The sequence below is a fragment of the Chiloscyllium plagiosum genome, unplaced genomic scaffold (assembly GCF_037043375.1).
Source record: "Chiloscyllium plagiosum isolate Xiang-an unplaced genomic scaffold, Cpla_swu_hap1 HiC_scaffold_3, whole genome shotgun sequence".
In the NCBI taxonomy this organism is placed as follows: domain Eukaryota; kingdom Metazoa; phylum Chordata; class Chondrichthyes; order Orectolobiformes; family Hemiscylliidae; genus Chiloscyllium; species Chiloscyllium plagiosum.
In genome coordinates, this window is record NW_028270141.1 from 120,663,862 (window position 1) to 120,683,879 (window position 20,018).

The 20,018-nt window shown below is 42.5% G+C and overlaps 1 protein-coding gene across 1 annotated transcript in view; it reads left to right on the plus strand.

Annotated features, from left to right (window-relative positions):
- Window positions 1–20,018, plus strand: part of ccdc162 (coiled-coil domain containing 162) — a 176,647-nt gene that overhangs the window by 49,687 nt on the left and 106,942 nt on the right. Inside the window, exons 14-19 of the mRNA XM_087982991.1 lie at window positions 728–863; window positions 3,131–3,334; window positions 6,048–6,234; window positions 9,961–10,109; window positions 10,813–11,013; window positions 18,483–18,607. Coding sequence (XP_087839117.1) covers window positions 728–863; window positions 3,131–3,334; window positions 6,048–6,234; window positions 9,961–10,109; window positions 10,813–11,013; window positions 18,483–18,607 — 1,002 coding nt within the window. The remainder of the gene's footprint in view (window positions 1–727; window positions 864–3,130; window positions 3,335–6,047; window positions 6,235–9,960; window positions 10,110–10,812; window positions 11,014–18,482; window positions 18,608–20,018) is intronic.

Here is a 20,018-nt window from a genome sequence, read left to right on the forward strand (position 1 = left end):
CAGGGGTAGTGAATCAAAGTCAAGCCACAAGGTAGATGAGGGGGAGCAGGAGGAATTTGAGAGTCCTAATGCATGAATCACACAAAAATCTTAGCATCCAAGTTCAGCAGTAATAGGGAAGGTATTTGGAATGTTGGCCTATAGTTTAAAAGGTTTGGAGAATAGGGAAGTCTTGCTAAGACTATAGGTTGATCCCTGGCAGGGAGAGATTTTCTTATGAGGAGAGGTTGACTTGAGTACAGGTTGGGTCTGTACTCATTGGAGTTATTAATTGAGACTTACAGAACACCCTCCAATTTTCATTCATATATTATGGAATGGAAATCTTGTATCCATTATTCCTGGTGCTACTGGGAGAAAGAATTCCTGCATGAAAACAAAATGCTGCAGATGCTGCGAATCTGAAGTAAAAACAGAAAATGCTGGAGAAGCACAGCAGGTCTGGTCGCATTTGTGGAATGAGAAACTGAGTTAATGTTTACACTTCAACAAGAACTAGATCCGTTATTAAAGAACTCCTACACCTTTAATAGGCTATCTAGTCTTAGCCTGTAACCATTAACATCCAATTGTTGCCCCATTCACTTTGAAAAGATGAAACCTTCTGAATTGCATGGTTTTGAGCTTTCGATCTGAATAAACACTGCAGAATTAAAGAGCTCCAGCAGGATCAAAGAGAAGAACGCTGCTCGCTGTGCCTCATGGATTCAGGTTTTGTTTTGCACAGCTATAACTACACTGGCACGCTGCAGCTGCTGGGATTGGAGGAAGGAAACGAGGAGAATGTGAAAGATCCAGTGATGACAAAGGGGGCTTATCTGTCTCTCCTCTACCTTCGCCACTTGAGGATTAGGGAGCTTCAGGTAACGGCTCATTAAGATCCAATTGTTGCCCCATTCACTTTGGAAAAATGTGGACTTGCGGCACTGTTTCTCTGTCTTGTGTGGCTCTGCTCCACATTTTACATTCAGCTGAATCCCATTTCACCAGAAAAATAAATTCACGCTCTACAAGAGTTAATTTGTTTGGCTGCATTTTGTGTAGAAACGTGGCAACAGATAATTGATGTATTGTTTTTGATAATTTTGGTAAATACCATTAACGTAAAACAGACAGGCCGGCATATGCAAAAGCCTGAAGGATCAGGATGTTGGTTGCAATCCATTACCAAGCCTCTTAATTCAGCTGCTGATTGAATTGAACTTTTGTGGAGTTAAGCTATTTTCTATCATTTCATTCATAGAGTCATCAAGATGTACAGCACGGAAACAGACCCTTCGGTCCAATCCGTCCATGTCGACCAGATATCCCAACCCAATCTAGTCCCACCTGCCAGCACCCGGCCCATATCCCTCCAAACCCTTCCTATTCATATACCCATCCAGATGCCTTTTAAATGTTGTAATTGTACCAGCCTCCATCACTTCCTCTGGCAGCTCATTCCATACACGTACCACCCTCTGCATGAAAAAGTTGCTCCTTAGGTCTCTTTTATACCTTTCACCTCTCATCCTAAACCTACGCCCTCTAGTTCTGGACTGCCCCACCCCAGGGAAGAGACTTTGTCTATTTATCCTATCCATTCCCCTCATGATTTTATAGCCCTCTATAAGGTCACCCCTCAGCCTCCAACACTCCAGGGAAAACAGCCCCAGCCTATTCAACCTCTCCCTATAGCTCAAATTCTCCAACCCTGGCAACATCCTTGTAAATCTTTTCTGAACTCTTTCAAGTTTCACAACATCCTTCCAACAGGAAGGAGACCAGAATTGCACGCAGTATTCCAAAATGTATCTTTTGATTGTAGAAAAATTGAAAGTAGTATCAGGAGGAAGCCATTTGACCTTTTAACGAACTCCTTTTTAGAAACATTCAGTGTCTTAATTTGAACTGATGATTTGGAGATGCCGGTGTTGGACTGGGGTGTACAAAGTTAAAAATCACACAACACCAGGTTATAGTCCAACAGGTTTAATTGGAAGCACACTAGCTTTCGGAGCGACGCTCCTTCATCAGGTGATAGTCCTGATTGACTGTCACCTGATGAAGGAGCGACGCTCCGAAAGCTAGTGTGCTTCCAATTAAACCTGTTGGACTATAACCTGGTGTTGTGTGATTTTTAACTTTGGTTTGAACTGTTTTCTGTGGGAGAGAATTCCACAGGCTCACTATTCTCTGGGTAAAGAAATGTCTCCCCATCTCAGTTCTAAATGGCCTCCCCTCGAACTTTAAACTGTGACTCCTAGCAATGGACTCCTTAGTCATCTGCAACCCTGTTAGAATTTTATATGTTTCTCTGCTATCATCCCTCATTCATCTAAATTCCAGCAGATATAGTGCTGACCAATCCAGTCTCTCTTCTTACGTCAGTCCTGCCGGTGCAGGAATCAGTCTGGTAAACCTTTGTTGTACTTCTTCCATAGCCCGGACATCCTTCCTCAGAAAAGGAGACTGCACACAATACTCTTGTTTTTGCTACCACAGTGGATAACCTCACTTGTATCTACATTATCTGTCATGTATTTGCCCACTTACACCATTTCGAGAGTGTGGAGCTGGAAAAGCATAGCCAGTCAGGCAGCGTCCGAGGAGCAGGAGAATTGACGTTTCGGTATAAGCCCTTCATCAGGAATGAAGTCCCCACTTTCTCCCACTTACACCATTTGTCAAAAACAAATTGTAGCTTTTCAGCATCCTCTTCACAGTTCACCCATCAACCCAGCTTTATGTCATCTGCAAGTATGGAGTTATTTTATTTAATTCCCTCATCTAAATCATTAATATATATTGTTAATAGCTGGGGTCCAAGCACCAATTCCTGTGGTACCCTACTAGATACTGGCTGCCACTTGGAAAAAGCCCCATTGATTCCTCTTCTTTGTTTCCTGTCTGTCTACCAGTTCTGCATCTTTGTCAGTACACTACCCCCAGTCCTGTTACTGTTACTACAGTCCTCACTTTCACCCAATCCTGTTACTGTTAATCACAAACCTTATGCTTTGGGAAAAGACTGTTTAAATATGAATTTGCTAACACTTAACTTGATGTTTGCTATTTTGCACAGCCATTCTGCTAGGTGTTAATGTGCTCGTGATAACAGCTTTTTGTATTATGATCCTTTTCTCGGCAGCGAGTCTGTTTAGGAATACTGAACTACTTCAGATCCATTGAACGGACTCTGACTATCAGCATCTGCGGCCTGACCCTGAACAGGGACCGGTTGGTTCGCACTGCAGCAGACACGTGTTGGATAAATGCAGCAAAAGGAGGCTTGGGGGTTGGAGATGGCATGGGCTCACACTCTTATTTATATAACACGCCTGCAGATTACAAGGTATTGCATTAGCATTTCCCACTATGTTGCTTTCTTCAGGCATTTTCTGGGTTAACTCGTTGGGAGGAGGGGCCAGACTTTGGGTCTTCTCTGCAGTGGAAGAATGCACTGCCACTGTCCTAAATGTAGGCATTTCTCAGAATCTTACAGCACACAGAGAGGCCATTCAGCCCACTGTGCCTGTGCCAGCTCTTTGAAAGAGCTGTCTGTCCAATTTAAAACCAGTTTTATCCACATGGCCACGCAAGTTAATCCTCTGCAAAGTTCATCAACAGAGACCAGTCATGGTTCGTGCTAACCTTGAGAAGAGGGATCGCTGCGTGCAGGTTTCCTGGTATGTTGGTAGTTGAGAGAAGTAGAAGACAAGGGAAGGAAATATTCAAGGCAGAAGTGAAGCTGTTTCGACTCTTACCCCACCTCCCTCTGTCACAGTGGACATAGAACAACTGCGACCCCACTCTGTGCTACTAATAAATGCCCACAAGCACAAAAGGCCACTTTTGAGAGGGGGTGGCCCCTCTATATAAGTGATGGGGCAGGTAGTATGGAAGGAAAATAGTTAAGTGGGTTGGCACTGTTGAGGTACCTGGCACCCCTTCACCACCTCAGTAACTGGGTGCTGCGTGAGAAGGCCCATGGGTGATTATCTCACCCTGCCAGCCTTCAAGTGGCCAATTACCACCCAGTGAAAGGCCTCTACCCATCTTGGGCCCGAGTGTCTGCCTTCCTGCCATTCCTGGCTGCTTTCCTGACTGGTTGCCCTCATGATGCCAGATCTGCCAGGTTTTTGCCTCAATCTGGAGTAAACTGGGGCATGGATAGGGGTGTCAGGGGTTGGCGACTAATAGTCATCCCCTTGCCTTTGACTTTGATTCCTCTGATACCCCACCCCCACCATGATCCCCACCTTTTGATACCCCACACTCACTCCCCACCCTTGTACAGCTGGGCCTCCAGCCATGTTCTCCAACTCCCAGTGTGCTGCACACCTGATTGGCTGGTAGCTTCTAAGAGGGTGGGATTTCAGTGTCAAGGCACCTGATAGGTGGAGAAGCCCAGAAGTCATTGATTTGCTCTTGATGCAGTTGGCTTTCTGGCTGGTGGAAGTCGGAGTTTCATCGCCCCTCAAGTTGCCTGCTCCCCACACTTAAAGTCATAGAGACGTACAGCACGGAAATAGACCTTTCGGTCCAACTCATCAATGTTGACCAGCATTTGGCCCATTGGCTTCTAAATGCTTCCTATTCATATACCCATCCTGATGCCTTTTAAATGTTGTAGTTGTCCCAGCCTCCACCACTTCCTCTGGCAGCTCATTCCATACATATACTACCCTTTGCGAGATAAAATTCCCCCTTAGATCCCGATCAAATATTTCCCCTCTCACCCTAAACTGATGCCTTATAGTTCTGGACTCACCCCAATCCAGGGAAAAGACCTTCTCTATTCATGACCCTCATGACTTTATAAACCTCTACAAGGTCACCCCTCAGCCTCTATTGTTCCAGGGAAACAGCCCCAGCCTATTCAGTCTCTCCCTATAGCTCAAACCCTCCAACCCTAGCAACATCCTTGAAATTCTTTTCTGAACCCTTTCAAGTTTCATGAAATCCTTCCGATAGGAGGGAGACCAGAATTGCACACAATATTGCAAAAGTAGCCTAATCAATGTTATTGCAGAGACCACCAGATCTTGGTCATTGATTCTGCAAGCGCACTCGGTAACAAGTGAAAAATGGTGGTTAGTTGAGCGGTGATGCAGGGGTTGTGATTTGGACCTTTGATGGGTTGGGTTAGTGACCACTGTCAGGCAGCAGCAATGATGAGTCAGCTCGGTGCCAATAGGGGTGTGCGTGATGTGGAGGCAGCTGCTGTGAAGTGTACCAGTTCGAAGGAAGAAGACAGTATCAAGGATGGAGATAATGTTGGTATGACTGAGGAGAGCAGTGTCACAGAGTCAATGTTACAGTTGAGGGAAGTGCACAGCAGGGCTGACTGGCCCAGGTGAGTCAACCAGTGGTTAATGAAATTAACCAGTTTACACATGTTGGAATTGGTGTGACAGGAGGCAAATGTTAATCGACGAGAATTGTCAATGTATGAAAAAGTGTGATTGAGATTGCACACTGCTTGTAACAAGCTACATCATTCTGCCATTATCATACATCATGTTTTATCTCCATTCAGCCTCTTGACCATTCTTTTTGTATTTGCTATAAATCTTGATTTATTGCTCCCCAGTTTATTTTGTAAATCAATCCTGCATTTATGCCTTGGAAACACATTCACTAAAATGAAATATCATCTTTGTTGCTATCTGCTTTTGCTCTAGCTCCAGTTGCTCATGCTCCCTATTGATGTGTGAATTATCTGGAGTGGCTTGTTGCTAAGTGAGCTTGCTAGTTGTGTAGCTGCCTGAGGTGAGCATCTTGTGATCCTGACACAAGGATACAGAAACATGCAGCACTTCAATCTGCTCAAGTTTAAAGTGTTGCTATGATAGATTTGGGACATCCTTTTCTCTCAGTTCCAAATTCTACTCAGTGGCTTGATAATATGAACAGCAACTTCTAAAACTCTGGATGAAGGTTCAGAAAAGCATAAAGGCCACTCAGTCTTTAAAATAAAGGTACAAATTGGGCTTACGTCCTTGTAGAAAGAAACAGTGTCAAGAGGGTATCTTATTGACCAATGTTTATCATCCTGCTTCCAGAGGTGTGTCACTGAATTTATGGAGTTCTCAGAGATCGATAACCATGATGATTTCTACACAAGTGAAGAGGGTGTCATTCACACTCAGGATCAGCGAGGAATTTATATCGTCTATGATTTGGCCATAAAGGATCTAACAGAGTTAGAAAACCAGTTGCTACTCCTTGCAACCCAATATATTGAGAAAGGTAGGTGATGAATCATCGTGTGCATCTCCCCTCCAGCTGTAATGACTCCTCTCACACTGCTTCTCTCCTTTAAAGGATCACTGTCTTTCCTGTGCAAAGTGTTTTCTCATAGACCTGTAGGAGAAATAGCAGCTAGAACCCTTCTTACTATTGCATGAAACCCTCATAAGTGAAATAGTGTCAGAATGAATCACAAAACCTGAGCATGTAAGAATGCATAAGAATGGACAAATATATAACTTACCCACAAATATGCCCATTCTCATTAATGGGGAGTCCAGAACATTAGTGCAAAAGATAAAGGCTGAAGCATTTGTAACAATCTTCAACCAGAAGTACCAAGTGGATGATCCATCTTGGCCTCCTCATGGTCCACAACATTACAGATGCTGGTCTTTGACCAATTGAATTCACTTTACGTGTTACTGAGAAATAGTTGAAGCACTGGATACTGCAAAGTCTATTGGCCCTGACAACATTCCGGTAATAGTAATGAAAAAGTGTCCTGCAAGATTTGTTACGCTTCTAGCCAGACTGTTCAAGTATAGCTACATCACAGGCATCTACCCAACAAAGTGGAAAATTGTCCAGGCCCTGTCCACACACAGCTAGAGTATTGTGTGCAGTTCCAGAACCCACATTGTAGGAGGGATGTGATAGCACTGGAGATGGGGCAGAGGAGAGTTACCAGGATGTTGCCTGGCCTGGAGAGTTCCAGCATATGTAGAGAGATTGGATGGACTGGGATTGTTTGCCTTGGAGCAGAGGAGATTGAAAGGGGGCATGATTGAGATGTATAACATTATGAGGGGCACAGATAGGGTAGACACGAAGCAACTTTTCCCTGATGGAGGATCAATGACTGGGGACGTAGATTTAAGTTAAGGTGCAGAGGGGATGTGAGGAAAATCCTTTTCACCCAGAGGGTGCTGAGATTCTGCAACTCACTGCCGGTAAAAAACATTTAAGAAATATTTAAATGTGTACTTGCAATGCTAAGGTATACAAGGCTATGGGCAGACCTGATGGGCTGATGGGCCTTATTTTGAGTTGTAGATCTCTGCAACAAATAGCAGGACAAATCCAAACAGTTACCAGCCCAGCAGTCTACTCTTGATCATCAGTAAAATTGATGGAAAGCGTCATCAATAGTGTTATCAAGCATCAATTGCACAACAATAACCTGCTCAGTGACACTCTGTCTGGTTCCGCCAGGGTCACTCAGCTCCTGACCTCATTACTGTCTTGGTTCAACAATGGACAAAGGAACTGAAGTTCAGAAATGAAGTGTGAGTGACAGCCTTAACACCATTTGACTGAGTGTAGCATCAAGGAGCCTGAGCAAAATTCAAGTCAGTGGGAATTAAAGTGATAACTGCACTGCTTGGAATCAAACACAGCACAGAATAAGATGGTCGTGGTTGTTGGAGGTTAATCATCTCAGCTCCAGGGCATCTCTGCAGGAGTTCCTCAGGGTAGTGTCTTAGACTCAACCATCTTCAGCTGCTTCATCTGTGATCTTCCCTCCATCATTAGGTCAGAAGAGAGGATTTTTGTTGATGACTGTATTATGTTCAGCACTATTCGCAACTCCTCAGATACTGAAAGCAATCCCATTCAAATACAACAAGATCTGGACAGTATCCAGGCTTTGGATGCCACACAAATGCCAGGCTATGACCATCACGTGTAAGAGATGATCTAGCCCTTGACATTTAGTGGCATTACAATCACTGATTGCCCCATTGTTAACATCCTGCAGGTAACCATTGACCAGAAACTCAACTGAACAAGCCATATAAATGCTGAAGCTACAAGAGCAAATCAGTGGCTAGGAACCCTGCAGTGAGTAACTCACCTCTGTGTACAAGGTGCTGGAAAAAGCACAGCAGGTCAGGCAGCATCCGAGGAGGAGGAGAGTTAATGTTTTGGGCAGGATCCTTCATCAGGACTGGGGAGGTAGAAGGGGGCTGAGAAATAAATAGGGTGGGGAGGAGCGGGGCTTGTGGGGGGAAGGTAGGTTAGATGGTGATGGGTGGACACAGGTAGAACATGATTGTAATAGGTCAGTGGGAAGGGTGGAGTGGTTAGGTGGGAAGGAAGATGGACAGGTAGGTCAGGTTAAGAGGGCAGAGCTGAGTCAGTGGGCTGGATCTGGGATGAGGTGGGGGGTGGGGAGATTTGGAACTAGTGAATTCCCTGTTGAGGCCGCATGGCTGTAGGTTCCCGAGGTAGAAGATGAGGTGTTCCTCCTGCAGTTTGCTGGTGGCCTTTTCTAGGTGGTGGAGGAGACCAAGATGGACATAAGAATAGGGGAGCGGGAGGGGGAGTTGAAACAGATGGCCATCAGAAGGTGGGGTTGGTTGATACGTAACGACCAGAGATGTTCCCCGAACCGTTCTGCGAGTTTGTGCTCGGTCTCTCTGATGCAGAGGAGACCACATCAAGAGTACTGGATGCAGGAAATGAGGTTTGAGGATATGTAAGTAAATCTCTGCCAGATTTGGAATGATCCACTGGGGCCTTGGATGGAGGTGAGGGGGGGAGATGTAAGCACAGGTTTTGCACCTCCTGTGGCAGCATGGGTACATGCTAGGTATGGGGGGGGAGGGGGGGGGAGGGGGGGGGAGGGGGGGGGGGAGGGGGGGGGAGGGGGGGGGGTGGTCGGGAGTCTGGCCCCAACAAGGGAGTCACGGAGGGAACAGTCCCTATGGAATGCAGATGGGCTTGGGAGGGAAATATGTTTTTGATAGTGGGGTCTGACTGAAGGTGGTGAAAATGGCAGGCGATGGTGCACTGGATTTGGAGGTTAATGGGGTGGAATGTGAGGACCAGGAGATTCTATCCTTGTTGTGGTTAGGGGTGTGGGGTTCAAGGTGGAAGTGTGGGAAATAGAAAAGATACAACTGAGGGCATTGTAGATCACAGGGGGAGGGGAAATTGAGATGTCGTGGAGTGGAATTACTCATACTGGGAGGAGATACGGTGGAGGTGGAGGAAGTGGGAGTAAGGGATTGCATTTTTACTGGAGGGGAATGGGAAGGGGTGTAGCCAAGGTAGCTGTGGGAGTCAGTGGATTTGAAATAGATGTCAGTGTTGAGTCAGTTGCCAGAAACTGAGAGAGGTCCAGGAAGAGGTTGGAGGTGTCAGAGAAGGCACGAGTCAGGAGTATGATGGAATACTCTCCACTTGCCTGGACAAATGCAGTTCTCACTATTTCTAAATGGCAACTAAGGATGGAAAACATATGCAGGCTAGCCAGTAATGCCTGTATCTCATGAATAAAGAAATTAAAAAATATTCTGAATGCTAGAGAAAGAATGTTACATGCAATATTGTAACCTAAATATTACTGAGGAGCAGAAAAGCCAACTGCAGTCATGACTTGGAGGTGCCGGTGTTGGACTGGGTTGGACAAAGTTAAAAATCACACAACACCAGGTTATAGTCCAACAGGCTTATTTGGAAGCACTAGCTTTCAGAGCGCTACTCCTTCCTGACAACCACCTGATGAAGGAGTGGCGCTCCGAAAGCTAATGCTTCCAAATAAACCTGTTAGACTACAATCAATGATGGCAATAAGCATTTATTATTTGAAATATACATAAAATGGGGAACATATCCTTTAGTTTAATTTTCTTTTGTTAAATAGTTATAAAATACAGCAGCATTCACACACACTGTCTTACTGCTGAACTAATATTTCTGTCCATTCATTTTTGAAAGGTCAGAGGACTTGTCAAGTTTCCCCTGTGGGAGGATCACAGTGTGGGGATAATGATCTTCCAACCTGGGCCCACTTGACTGTCGATCGCTTTGCTGTTTTGTTTGATCTGTGGAGGTGTGAAGCAGCATTTCTGGAGAACAAACGACAGGTAAATAGATGAATAAGGTTCTGGGAGCAGAATCAACAGATTTCACTCTTGATGTAACAGGAGATAAATGAGATCATTGGATAAAAGAATAAACCATTTATTGTGGTCTTTGCACATTATGTGAGTATTTGAGAGCAGTGTTAAAGTTAGCAAATCAATATGGAGATTGAGGAAATATAAGCAGCTTATTGAGGTCTGTGCTATGTTCTTTATGGCCTGCATGATGCATACGTTGATGCATCCATATAGATAACATACAGTACACAATACATACTTCAAAGAGATTATGTTTTATTGTAGTGTAATAATTTAGTGTCTCAAATCTAGATTTTAAAAATTGCAAACATATTGTAAGACACATGAACACATACACATCAGGCTGAACCCTGGAGAGCTAAATTGAACAGGATGCCTGGAATTGTACTAATCTCCTTGTCCCATTCATGAAGAAAGGGAGGGCAGTTGGAAGAACAGCACAGGGAGTACCCAACATGTTGTTACCCACTGCCAGTGCTGGGAGCAAGGGGCTTGGTTGGCTAAGTTGGCTGGAGAGCTGGTTTGGGTTCAATGCTTACCACTGTCTTCTCGTTCTCAACCTCTCCCCTAGCCTGAGGTGTGCTGAAATCAGGTTATGGATGGGGGCAGGGAGAGTTTATAAGAAATATTCATTTATGTCTGATAAGTTTTTGTCTGTTTTACTCAGCTGTTGGACAGTTATTTTGAAGCCTATCAGCATGTTTTTGATGTGGAAGAGCGATTTGCCTTGGCCCAAGTTATTGCAGACATTATGCACAAACGCCCACGGTTCAATTTGAGCAGTGAGTACTTTGTGAAGACCTATCAGGCTGAATGTACTTGTTTGAAGCTTCACTTACAACTTATAAGTGACATTTTGAACAAACAGGTGAGTGCAAGGAAATTGTTATCCCCTATTCTGTAGAGTGATATTAGATAGTAAAATCGACTTTAAAATAGTGATTTAATTATATGTTTTATTAATTCACTCTTTGGCCAGCATTTATTGTTCATCCCTAGTTACCATTAAGAAGGTGGTGGTGAGCTGCCTTCTTGAACTGCTGCAGTACATATGCTGTAGGTAGATCCTTATGGAAGGAATTCTTGGATTTTGACCCAGTGATAGTGAAGGAATGGAGATATATTTCCAAATCAGGATGGTGAGTGGCATCCAAGAGAACTTGTAGGTAGTGATCTTCTCAGGTATCTGCTGTTCTTCTCCCTTTAGTTGGAAGTGGAAGGTGCTGTCTGAAGATCTTTGGTGAATGAGAAAAGATCTATACATGCTGACTTCCCTTACTTACTGAACTCATCAATTTCACCAGCTTCTCTTTTTCCCTATCCCAGATTTGCTGACATATGCAATAAAGAATTGATTCCCAAAAATTAGCTTTGTACGTACAAACCTCAAAGCTATTGGTTAATACCAAAATCTTCTGTTGTGACCAACAAAATGGTCAATTTCTAAGAATGCACTCAAACCTTCTGAAGAACTGAAACTTAGTTGTGTTAACAACTGTGGAATTGTCCTGAAGACTGATTATCTCCAACAGGTTACTCATAGATGCACAGACTGGCAAACCCAGGAAAGACAAGCAGGCTGGAATAGAAACAAACTGGAGGAAAAATGGGATTCACATTTCAGTGGTAATTTCACACTTGGAGGAGAAAGTGAGGTCTGCAGATGCTGGAGATCAAAGTTGAAACTTTATTGCTGGAACAGCACAGCAGGTCAGGCAGCATCCAGGGAACAGGAGATTCGACGTTTCGGGCACAGGCCCTTCTTCATTCCTGAAGAAGGGCCTGTGCCCGAAACGTCGAATCTCCTGTTCCCTGGATGCTGCCTGACCTGCTGTGCTGTTCCAGCAATAAAGTTTCAACTAATTTCACACTTGACCAGTCAAATATGTCTCCACTGCAGCTAGGATCTACTGAAATTGTGGAAGCTCACGTATGGAAGAAATCCATCAGAAGTGAATAATAGGAATTGCAATATTAGATTGGTAGCCTGAGAATTTTTGCCACTCGTCTTAGAAGATTGGGAAGAAGCGAGTTTTGAGAAGATATGTAGCGCAGGTTGCGGTTCTGGATATAGATTTGCTCACTGCGCTGGAAGGTTTGTTTTCAGACTTTTCATCACCATACTAGGTAACATGTTCAGTGAGCCTCCGAATGAAGCACTGGTTGTGTAGCCGCTTTCTATTTATATGTTTGAGTTTCTGAGAGTTGGTGATGTCATTCCCTGTGGTGATATTATTTTCTATGGTGATGCCATTTCCTATTCTTTTTCTCAGGGGGTGGTAAATGGGATTCAGGTCAATGTGTTTGTTGATAGAGTTCCAGTTGGAGTGCCATGCTTCTAGGAATTACTTTGTGTGTGTCTCTATTTGGCTTGTCCTAGGATGGATGTGTTTTCCCAGTTGAAGTGGTGTCCTTCCTCATCCATATGTCAGGATGCTAGTGAGAGAGGGTCATGTCATTTTGTGGCTAATTGATGTTCATGTACCCTGTTGGCTAGTTTTCTACCTGTTTGTCCAATGTAGTGTTTGTTACAGTTCTTGCAAGGTATTTTGTAAATGACATTAGTTTTGCTTGTTGTCTGCATAGGGTCTTTCAAGTTCGTTAGCTGCTGTTTTAGTGTGTTGGTGGGGTTTGTGGGCTACCATGATGCCAAGGGGGCTGAGTAGTCTGGCAGTCATTTTGGAGATGTCTTTGTAGGGGAGAGTGGCTAGGGTTTCTGGACATGTTTTGTCTGTTTGCTTGGGTTTGTTGCTCAGAAATAAGCAGACTGAGTTCATTGGGTACCCGTTCTTTACTAATATACTGTATATGTGATTTTCCTCTGCTCTGTGTAGTTTCTCTGTGCCGTAGTGTGTGGTGGCTCATTGAAATAATGTTCAAACGCAGCTTCATTTGTGAATGTTTGGATGATTGCAAACAATATATATGGACCAAATATTGATCTTCAAAAGGAATCTTCCGAACATCCACAAAATAACATGACCCACTATCACTAGTATCCTTACATGAGGAAGGACACCACTTCGACTGGGACAACACATCCATCCTAGGACAAGCCAAACAGAGATTTGCATGAGAATTCCTAGAAGCATGGCATTCCAACTGGAACTCTATTAACAAACGCATTGACTTGGATCCCATTTACCACCCTCTGAGAAAAAGAACAGGAAATGACATCACCATAGGAAATGATGTCACCACAGGAAATGACATCACAACCCCTCAGAAATTCAAACATATAAATAGAAAGTAGGGTACACCACCAGTGCTTCATTCGGAGGCTCACTGAAGATGTTATCTAGTATGGTGTCGAAACGTCTGAAAATGAACCTTTCAGCTTAGCGAGCTAAACTACATCCAGATTGGGAAGAAATTAGAGCTTTAAGTACAGTCTGCTATTAGCTGAAAGAGATTAAAATTAATTAGAAAAGAATTCTAATATTAAATAAATTGGCTTCTGAAAGACTAAGACTTAGTGGACTGGTGCCTTTTATTCTGCCGTTTAAATTCTTAAACAACATGTTGGAAAATGCAGTGCACGAAACTATTACATGATTAATCTTTTTAATGTCCTAGCATGGTTGAACCAAAATACTGTGTAGTATATTTAACAATATCTTAAGTAATTGTTCTTCATGCTCATCAGTAGCGTAAGAAAGCTAAAGAATTTTGTTAACAGAGTATGGACTGGTGAAGTAGCGATATTGAAAATAACTGAATTTAATCTAGGAATTTAAAAAGTTTATTTTAAGAAAAAATAAAAACTTACTAAGCAGAGGTAGACATTCAATCAGACCAACATGCCTTTACTGGTTTTTGAGAATAGGACGAGGCATGCCACATCACATTTGGACCATACCCTGTATATTCCTCCTCAGGTACCTTCTAAAGTGATGTTTAGAAACACCTTCCACACCGTTTTGGAGATGTTACCAGATCATGACAGCTCTGTGGAAAAAAAACTTCTCATTTCCCTTCGAGATCATTAAATCCATAACCTCTAGCTATTGATCCATTTTCCAAATGGAATATAAAAACCTATTACTTTGAAAACCTCAATGACGTTACCCTAACATTTCTGTTCCAAGGCTAATATTTTCAAAGTTCCTTTTTTGTTTTTAAGTTTTCCCCATTTGGCTTCATTTCTAAGATCCATCCCTCCACACTGCTCTGATCAATATTGCATAGCCCCCTCCTCTTTTTCCCTCCTTCCCTGGCTCATCTGAAGACCCTGTATCCCAGAATATTGAAATTTCTATGCCTTCTTGACTTCCTTGCTATCTCTTCCAACTTTATTTGTTCATCTCCCTGCTTAACCTTCTGCTAAGTTCATTTAAACCCTCCCCAACAACACTTGCAAACCTCCTCTGAAGGATTCTGGTCCCATTCCAGTTTAAGTGCAACACATCCATCTTGTCCCACTGCCCCAGAAATGGTTATGAAATCTGCTATTGCATTGGCGCAGTGCATATGAGATTGTTCATTGCGGATACTTACCCCATCTTAGTGCCATTCCTCCTTCATGTCTTGCATACCCCATATATACTCACTCACCCAATATCCACAATTGACACAAATCATGTGCTTCCTAATAACATCTGGAAGTTGTTGAAATTCTCAACAAATACATAAACAATTATCCATTCAAACCGTGTTTGAAACCAATTTACTCCTCTTTCGAGCTCATAAAATTGCAATAAAACATGCAACCGTTTGGGAGGGAGCTAATTCTGCTCAACTGCTCATAAATCTGTAAACATAGTCAGCCAACCAAACAAAACTTTTCAAAATGTTTTAATTCTACTAATGTCTAATAAACCTGTCAATTAAACAAGGCAAACAATTTCCTTCAAAGCTAACTGTAAATAAGTCATGCTGCTGGAATTTGGTCAAGCATTTAAAATGAGATTCCTTTATACATCAAACCCTGCTGAGCCCAATGCAGTCATGGCTTTGGCCGAATAAAGGGCGAGTTATCTGTATTGCTTTTTCAAAGGCTCAACAGATATATATAGTTTAGGTCAATAAAAAAATTAAAGGACAAAGTCTGGAGGGATATGGGGCCAGGCGCAAGGCAAGTAGGACTCGTTTAGTTTGGGTATTATGTTTGGCATGGACTGCAGGGCCTGTTTTTGTGCTGTATGACTCCATGACTATGACACAGTGACCAGTTGACATTTTAATATCTGATGCTCAATTCTGTTAAATGCATAATAGCCCTATATCGATGGAAGAAAGTGCTGTGATGCATCTAATCAATGTAATGATCACTTACCTTTAAAGGATGGAGCCCTTTGATCAAACAGCTGGAAAAGCTCCCAGTTAGGGGTAATAAATGGCGCTAATGTTTGTGCTTCACAATTGCTAGGCAATTACCATTTCCAACGTGAGAGAATACAATTATCATCCCTAAATGTTCAATATTATTACTATACTTGAACATCCAGCTGTCAGCATCCATGGAGTCACCATTGGCCCAATCAGAGGTTAGGAATTCTGACCACATGTCTCCCCAATGCCTAGCCGCGAGGGACAAGTCAGGAATGTGATCCACTTGCCTGGATGACATCAGCTCCAATGACACTCAAGCTTGACCCCATCCAGGAGAGAGCAGTCTGCTAGACTGGCAGCACATCCACCACCTTCAACGTTCTCTCCCTTCACCATTAACACGCATAGCAGCCAAGGTTCCCCTGATAACACCTTCCGATCCACGACCTCTACAACCTGGAAGGACAATGGCAGAAGATGCAGGAGGAAACCATTGTTTGCAAAGTTTGCCTCAAAGCTATACACTATCCTGACTCAGAAGTATATTAGTGTTTCTTCACTGTCTTGGAAATGAATTTCTAACAGCGAATTCTCCAAGGTGATTAGGGATGAATAATAAATGCAGGCCTAGCCACATCCCACACTTAATATATTACACCTGCAGCCTGTAACTTTATATCGGAAGAAAGCAACCCCATTTAAACTCACCTGTTTCAAGGTTTCTGCCAGGGTCCTTGAACTGTCTGACCTGATGTGGCTATAGGAACCACTGCACCTCCCTGAATATATCAAACTGGAAATTTAAAACTGGTGTTAGCATTTAAAACACTGAACACAATGTCACTTTGTGTGAGTGCCGGGTCAGCATCTGTCACATTTCCTGTGCCAGTCAAAATGATGGACTGTGGGAATCTGGTGAGAAGTTGAAATTTCAGGTCCGTGTCTCCATTGTTAGTTGTTTGATTTGTGTTTGCCAAGCTTTTGGATGACAAAATCCATCTCCGAACAGAGAGAAATGGGGAAAGAAGTATGGGAGGCGACACTGCTGATAAGTTAGGGAAGGTGACATTTAGACAGGGAGACTTTGGCTCAGGTGGCCACACATTGTTTAAAATTCATTCACAGGATGAGGCCAATATTTATTGCCCATCCCCGGTTGCCCAGTGGGCACATTGCTGTGGTTCTGGAGTAGGCCAGAGATAGGTAAGGATGGTAGTTTCCTTCCCTAAAAGACATTGGTGAACCAGATTCTTTTTCCAACTATCGACAATGGATTCACAGTCATCATCAGACTCTTAAATCCAGATTTTTCCAGAAGTCCAGATAAACCTATTATTGTACAGGACAATTAACCTAATATGTGGGAACTGCCAAGTGTTAATGAGCTAAGATGTACTGCCCTGAATAACATTATTTTGCCTTTTAAAACAGGACTGCATTTAAGGCGAGACCTTTGCTAGGTGGAACAATGAATATACGTGTGCAGGAAAAAAGTGCTGCAGTCTGATGTTTTCATCTAATTTCTTTCAATCTTGCTTCAAAGTTAAATCTTTCTACAGAACACATTCACCCCAGGCTGAACGCTTTACAGTCTTTCCAGGGAAATTGCAGGGGGAGATCACAAGCATGCTGGCCTTCATAACAAGAGGCATTCAGTATAGAAGCAAAGAGGTCCTTCTGCAACTGTACAGGGCCCTGGTGAGACCGCACCTGGAATATTGTGCGCAGTTTTAGTCTCCAAATTTGAGGAAAGACATTCTGGCTATTGAGGGAGTGCAGCGTAGGTTCACGAGGTCAATTCCTGGAATGGCAGGACTATCTTACTTTGAAAGATTGGAGTGACTGGGCTTGTATACGCTTGAGTTTAGAAGGCTGAGAGGGGTTCTGATTGAGACATATAAGATTATTAAAGGATTGGACACTCTGGAGGCAGAAAGCATGTTTCCGGTGATGGGTAAGTCCTGAACCAGAGGACATAGTATAAAAATAAGGGGTAGGCCTCTTAGAACAGAGTTGAGGAGAAACTTCTTCACCCAGAGAGTGGTGGGTGTGTGGAATGCTTTGCCCCAGAGCGCAGTGGAGGCCCAGTCTCTGGATTCATTTAAGAAAGAGTTGGATAGAGCTCTCAAGGATAGTGGAATCAAGGGTTATGGGGATAAGGCAGGAACAGGATACTGATTAAGGATGATCAGCCATGATCATAATGAATGGTGTTGCTGGCTCGAAGGGCAGAATGGCCAACTCCTGCACCTATTGTCTATTGTCTATTGACTTATCTTAGTCTGTTCACATTCTTCCATCTTAAGATCATTAAAGTTCAGACTGAGTGAAGCATTATTTCTCTTATTTCCCTGTTCTTATTGAATGATATGATCATTAAAATAACTCAGAAATTATTTTTGCCTGCTTTGCCAGGCAAAGGAGGGTGGTGGTGGATGGGGACTCTTTAAGGTAGAGGCCTTCAGACTATCCTGATGGGGAATGGACACGTAGAGAGATGACAGATCAATGTTGGGGCCAGGAATCTGGATATGTGTGTGTTTAGGTGTATATGTGCATGTACAGGTTAATCGTAATGGCTATTTTTAATGACAGAGTCCTATCACCTACAATACAAACACACACTCCATTTAAAGAAAAGAGACATACTATTAATTGCACTCTGTTATCTGGTCCTGAACTAACCAAATCAGCTTACCTTAGGCCACTGCCAGTGTTGGTTTTCAACCACAAACTGACAGCAGCACTTGTGTCATCCGATCTATAGTTTTTACTTCCTCTGTGCTTGTTTCACCCGAACCTGGGGCTATGGAACTCAGTGAACCAGCAGGAGGTTTAGAGACTGTTTTCCTTCACTGGACCATGTTTCAGTAGATGAGTGCCATCAGTCCACATCACTAATTCCATCATCTGTGTAATTGAAATTTAGATGGATTTAGATGTAGGGACTGGGAGGAGAATCAGACATGCTAGCAGGCACCAGTCTGACTGAATGGCCTGTTTCTATGTCATACATTCTGTGCCGTATATCAACACTAAAACATTACCCCTTAACAACTCTTGCAGATAGATGAGCAGCGAGAATATGTACAGAGGATTTGGAGGGATGGTGGACGGATGGAGATGGGTGTTGAATTTGGCCTACCCCTTAATATCATTGCTAAGCAACCAGTTGCCATTAACAACAGTTGGTAAGCAAAAGAAAAAGAAAGCTTCCAATATTTCATGTTTTATTGATTATGCAAAGTGAAGTATCCTTTCTTTGATTCATGGAATAATTGTTGATTTTATAAGACTTGTCATAGAGTCTGGTTATTTTAACTGGGCTTTTCTGCTTTAACTAGACTTTATTACAATAGTGGTAAGATATGGACAAACAATCCTTGATTTCCATCATTTGATTTCAACATCTGGCACCTCCATGCACTAAAATACCTCTAGAAAGAAATAAAAATACTGACTTAGAATTATCACAGCAATCAGCCGACCATAAGTTGAGCCAATGCATGAAACAAAGCCAAAATTAACATCGTTATTAAAAGGCATTCAAACTCAGATCTCTATCTCCTGTTTGATTTATAAGTAAGTTTCGCATATTGGAAATAAAACCTTGCCTACACATTGTAGCCTAGGAGAACAATTAACCCAGACATGGGAATGTACAAATGAACTGTGTTTTAAGCAACTGTCTTAACAGAGTAGCAGAAAGAGAAACATGGATTTGTACCTGCAAAACTGGAACACACATTCTCTCTCTCCCTGTTTTCTCTCAGCCTCTAATAAAATAAATTGGAGAACCATCTGCTTACTGATAACCCAAAGATATTTGCAATTCATCATTTGGTAGTATAAAACTTGATTACAGATTAAAAGCCATGTTTTATTCAAAGCTTTTCACCTTGTACTTGTCAGGTCAATTCACAAAAATACTAACATAATGGGAAATAATACAGTAGTTTCATACTATGAGAAGAGTGCGTTGATTGTTGACAAGTGGATTGTGATTGGCAGATATGTTGCTATTGAGAATGCACCAATTAGTGATGAGTGACAGTAAACTGATAAGATTTGTTGAAATTTAAACTGGGCATGTTGATTCTGATTGGTTAAGATATAGCCTTGAGGAATTCCTTTACATTGGTATTCTAGCAAATTGTCCAGAAGAATGCAAGTTCAAAAGCTTGATAAAATGTGTATTTTTTCAGCAATATCTGCAATACACAAGGTATCAATTAAATGGCCATGGTCCCAGGTTAAATCTAACATATCAAGGACTCCATAGATTTTTTAAATTGCATATACTTTATCTTCCTTGTTGGATGAGACATTATCAATTTTTTTATCACACTGGTGTTTTTGTGTCTGTGTTATATCACATCTTTACTGTTTCCTTGGGGTTAGTAAGTAAATAAATTCTTCTTGCTTTCATTCAACTTGTAAACTATGTATTTAATTGAACTGAGATAAGAGAGGAGCTGATTCATCCCTCCTGTGTCGAATTGCAAGTGTTTGGATGTAAGTTGAACAGGTTCTAATATTTGAAAATACCACAAAGCATGGGACATAGTCATATCTTCACAATAATAAGACCTGTGTATACTA